This window comes from Varroa jacobsoni, unplaced genomic scaffold, assembly GCF_002532875.2.
Source record: "Varroa jacobsoni isolate VJ856 unplaced genomic scaffold, vjacob_1.0 scaffold_1207, whole genome shotgun sequence".
Classification (NCBI taxonomy): domain Eukaryota; kingdom Metazoa; phylum Arthropoda; class Arachnida; order Mesostigmata; family Varroidae; genus Varroa; species Varroa jacobsoni.
The window spans coordinates 176859-182096 of NW_019214109.1; the positions used below are offsets into that span (position 1 = coordinate 176859).

At 39.7% G+C, this 5238-nt stretch overlaps 1 protein-coding gene across 6 annotated transcripts in view; it reads right to left on the reverse strand.

Moving 5' to 3' along the window:
* LOC111267671 (lysosomal cholesterol signaling protein) overlaps nucleotides 1-5238 on the reverse strand; it is a 21992-nt gene that overhangs the window by 6983 nt on the left and 9771 nt on the right. For all 6 annotated transcript variants that reach the window (XR_002684774.2, XR_002684773.1, XM_022846054.1 and 3 more), the window contains 5 exons: nucleotides 4277-4453; nucleotides 2376-2548; nucleotides 1716-1840; nucleotides 1073-1307; nucleotides 367-537 (listed from right to left, as the gene is read on the reverse strand). Coding sequence is in view for 4 of the 6 variants with exons in the window: in XM_022846054.1 (XP_022701789.1) it covers nucleotides 367-537; nucleotides 1073-1307; nucleotides 1716-1840; nucleotides 2376-2548; nucleotides 4277-4453 (881 nt within the window). In the remaining 2 variants the exon portion in view is untranslated. The remainder of the gene's footprint in view (nucleotides 1-366; nucleotides 538-1072; nucleotides 1308-1715; nucleotides 1841-2375; nucleotides 2549-4276; nucleotides 4454-5238) is intronic.

Genomic DNA, 5238 nt, shown 5'->3' on the forward strand with positions numbered 1-5238 from the left:
CCCTATGATCAACTTAGTAACATGTATCTACCGGTTGGGTTTTCCAAGTACTGTTACTATATATAGCAAGCTAGCTTAGATGTCCGTGCTCGCTTAACGTCAACCTATCAACGCTGATCAAACAATTCTGATGATGACAGTAAGGATTCTGTAATATTGAATAACGTATCAGTCAAACTAGCTTCGATTGTTCTTAATCCGGTCCCAACAACAACGTCAGTAGTTATTTAGTATAAATCTACAGACACAACAGACGGAACAGCTGAAACGTTTATTATAAACAGTATAAAAATCATCGGAGATGTTTGCTTATTTTACAATAGAGTCTACTGTCTGTCATCAAATCGTTACCTACGCTATACTCACCTGTGTCAAGCTGAAGCAGAGAATAAAATGAAAAGGTAGCAGAGTATAACGAGACGATATCTTTGTGAGGTAGACAACGATAAGGAGGCCACATAGAAAATTTGCTATACACAGACAAAGCACGCCCGGCACTAGCGAAGATGACAATGCTGCATAATCTGAAGTGTCAGGCTGAATAATTAATAAAAAATATGTACTATGGATAATTGCTTTCAATGTAATCGCTAGCCTATTTTCGGTTGGATTTCATGGGACCGTTACCAGGAGGACCTGTTACCAGTAATCATCCAGATTTTTTCCTCTGAGATAACGGAATGATAGTTCAGATCGGTATTTTGTCTTTATAAGGTAAATCGTCTTTAGCTCCTGGCCTAAAACGTGCAGTAGATTTCGAATTTGGTCAGTCCTTGAGCATAAAATTCTTACAGGTCACTAAAACATGGACTAAAATACAATATACTGAAATTTCTGAGAAAATTAAAATTACCCGCTGGACTCTTGTCGAAAGTTTGGTGCTACCTCTTCAAGGTCAATATAAATTGACATATCGTAGTCTTCGTATCGCAACCGTTTTTGTCTTCGTTTTCACGTGAGACATGCTTTACCTTCGAGTATAAATAGTTTAATTTGATGGGAGTTCTTTTTTTGCACAAGAAGATGCCCTCTAAGTAAAACTTTGCTTGTTACTATAGTATGTTTTTATTACCTGAGCGATAGCTAAGGCAGTAGCTTTTGATGCAACAAAAAGCAGTGGGAGTGATAACACAGATGAGACGCAGACGGCCATCGATATTTCTTGCGGATTAATAGAGTACTCGGTGGCGTAGACGGTCACTAGCGGCGGTGTAGGTACCGCTCCATAAATAAAAGCAAAGTTGGACAGGGCTACCGATCCGGACAAAATGCGGACGCCAATCAGACACAAAATAGGTAGGACGATGCTACAAACAGAAATTCATTTTAGAATTATCGAAAATCAGCATCTAACAGCAAATATTGTTAACTTGATTAAAAGGGAGTTAATATCGCATTTTTTGTGGGTTTACTTAATATATAAGCAGTAGTAATATACGTCTGTGCCTATATCACCTGAGTAGCTGTGACAAAATTTTCAAAACATATGTTGTTGAAATATGTATGTATTTTTTTTTTTGTCTCTCTCGATTATTGGAACTAGCGGCAACGAGTTTCAATTCGTTGAACGCCTTAACTAGTGTTTTTTTCCGCTATTATATTCAGGCCTTTAAATACATTAGTCTCTGGTCAGATCACGCATGAATAGTCGAACGCAGACACGATTTTCAGCACCAGCATTGGACTGTACATCCGCTGAATATATACGCACTTACGTTTTGGTAATGCTGAGTGTAATAACCGAGAGCTTATGGGTCGACTGCGATTTTGAGTTTTTCTGATGATCCAATCGAAATCCGAGAAGGAAAAGAATTAGCGAAGCAAATGAATCTCCTGTGATCTAAAATAAAACAAAAACACACACAAACAAAAATTATCAGCAACTACTACATCGTAACTATCTATGTACACGTATTTGCAGATACGGTGTTGGCACTGACCGCTGTGATCTGACAAACTCAACTAGCTACGGCTACCTCGTGCAGTGAAGGGAATCTACGTTGAATTATGTACGACTGGTCACCATCACAGCACAGGATGTCTATTATCCAACTGTGCTAGCCACGAATAGTATCAGGCTAAAGAAGAAGTTCACACACGTGAAGTTTTGTAGCATCCCTTTGCCGAACTTAAGGAACTTTGTTGTTGCAGCCCTTCGATGACTCTTGAATCCATGTTGTTTCGTACATTTTAGCGCGACAAGTTTTGTCATCCCGCACGGCAACCAGAGGGTCAGTCGTAACATGCGAGATGTTGGAAAGAGGGATAAGTGTCTTAAAAATTCATATCTCTTATTGAATACCTTTATTATTTATTACTTTAAGTGTAAACTCAGATTGCGATATATCTTATCTTCAGCTTTGTTGTGTATTCACCTTTAAGCTGGACTCAACGAAAGAGGGCAAGCACTTTTGCCATCCAGTGACGTTGAATATTCCTCCAAGTAGACAGACGACAACATGAGAATAGGCAAGGGTTCGGAGGACTGTTCGTGCCAGCAACGACGCTTGGCTAGGGCCGTTGACACTTCGATCACCTTTTACGCTTGCTAAAAACAAACCAAGAGCAAGTAATTCGAACAGCGATCCTTCGACGTATGTACCAAGGGGCATTCTTGGCGAAGTGTTTAATGCTCGATCTCATGGACTATACAGGAGAGAGAGAGGGCGAACCTATCTGTGGAAGCAGACTAGGGTGTAAGAATAACGACGACCTTAGTTTTCTACGTTCCGTCGCCTCTACAGGTCTTCCTAAATCGTTATTTCACATATTAGGTTGGCAAAGGCATTTACAATGCTAAAAATAGAATAAAGTAACTAAAGCCCCTGATAGATTCTAGTAATTGGTAGAACTACAACATATAATGCTAATAAGACACATCTTCCCTCCGCACCATTGCTTTAAAAATGCAGTGTTTTTGGCTGCACACTATTTTTCTAACGAGTAGTATGCTTAGGATCTTCTCTACGATTCCATATTGTGCTGAACTCCACTCAACTCCCTAAATATACTGGCAGTGACGCAGTACATCTATAAAAAACAGCGTCCCACAGAAATCGAGGGCGGTGGAGCTAATCGCTATTGTTTAAAGGGCAATAGCTCTGTTTCTACCACGAGAAATTATCACCAGGGTGGAAATGAGGCCGCATATTGTACTGGTGGAACGCCTAGTTTGAATCACTCGAATCACGGCCGGGAGTGCCCAAATATATCTTCTTAAAATGTTTCTATGTTTCTAGATATTCTGATGTATCAATAAATCCTTCATAGCAACGTTACCCTATATGATGGTGATTCGCTTGGCCGATGTTTAGTGCATTCGATTCCTAAGTTCACAGCTTTGTTACCTTCCTAATAGCACATAGCCTACCTCTTTTCCCACGTGGTAGGTCGACGTGGTGTTCCCTTAGCCAGGTATGCCCTTGTGTGACAATCTATTACTACGTACTTTATCGTCTCTGCATCACTTAACACATAGTATAACGACTTTTTTTCTTCTGTTTGAATCAGCAGTGAGTCTAGGCATTGCGGAGTCGTTATCTTGCCATAAACTCTTTTTAAAGTAAAGTAGAATAGGAAGGTCATCAAGCCATAATTCAGGCCAGATCTCTTCGTCGCTATATATGTTAAATACATGATTACAATCTACGCATATGGGAAGCATATAACCAACAAGTAACAATTTTATCAAATTAACCCACGTCATAGGTTCTGTGCTCTCTACTAGTAAAATTAATAAATCACAATTTAAGATCTTTCGCTTACTTATTAGATTTGTACTGTACGTAGAAGTCATAACGTGGCTCAAAACTTTAGACGTTGCGACGTTGACTATACTATTATTGTGTTGTAAGGTGTTAAAGCGAACGCCTGGTATAAAATATAGCTGCTTTTACACTGTCCAGCCTGTTTCTGCCCCCTAGTAGTAACAGCTTCACTAAGAAGAAGATGGCGCTAGTGGGGCAGATTCCTACTTGCTTCATAGCATTTCTACAAGGTAATTTCTATAGCGGTGTCGAATTCTCGGTAAATGCGAGCCCTATGTTACGCTACCACGAACTAACACAAACCGTTGAGTGCGTTTTTCTTCTTTCGATCGCTCAAAATTTGACAACTGTATTCGGAGCAGAAGCATTCTAGTTGAAACTACCATGAAGCCTGGTAAATGACTTCCAACGTCACTTCGAATAAGAGATGTCAAATGATGTCGTCTGCTATGAGCGCCCATTAACTATTTGCTGAAGGTAGCGGAGCCTGCTGCAGAAAATGCTCTAACCTGTGGCAGTTGATGTCGTTGGCTCGTCTGATGTATGGCAGCCTTCCGAAAGGCTGAAGCTGGTAGTTTGACGGTGGTACTCCATCAGATATATACAAAGAGGATTCAGGATACAGAAGCCAAGCAGCGCGATTAGGTACAGCTCCGATGATAAAGCCGGCCCAAACAGGCTCTTCACTAAATAATTTTACATAATTACCAATAAGTTAAAGGCGTATTTTCAAGGAGTTTTTCTTTTGATAGAGCAATAGGCTCGGCAGTTCCAGACCTGAAAGTGTTTTGAAATGGTGCGACTCAAAGCTATTTACAGCTCTCTTTTTTATGAGAGCACCAAATGCGATACAGACTACGTTCGTAGTTCATGAAAGGTTACGAAACTTCAAGTAACTTTCAACGAACATAGATGACAACAATGTTAAGAATATAAGGACCACCGAGAAAGTGGCTTGCGTTTCGTAGAGGCAAATAAACCACACATGTATATCTCGTAATAAATGGGAGAGTTCATTCTATTTCATGGCCATTTCGTCGAGGTAGAATATCACACATGGCTTTTAAACAGAAATACAGCATACAGATAGATGGCAGGTATGGCTACGGCTTGTCACCACAGTTCTGAGTTTGACAGGACCCGTCATTGATTTGTCGCAGCTTCCAAAATCTAGGAAAAACCTAGTTTCAACTCAGTGACAGACGCTGAAGTCCTATAAGACAACAAAAAAGCATCTTCAAATTCTTATCTTATAGAGTATCCGAGAGAAAAAAACCTTTGAAGCACGATAGTTACATTTTCCTCTCTCTCTCTCTCTCTCTCTCTCACTCTCTCTCTCTCTCTCTCTCTCATATATATATATATATATATATATATATGTGCTCTCTACTAGTAAAATTAATAAATCACAATTTAAGATCTTTCGCTTACTTATTAGATTTGTGCTGTACGTAGAAGTCATAACGTGGCT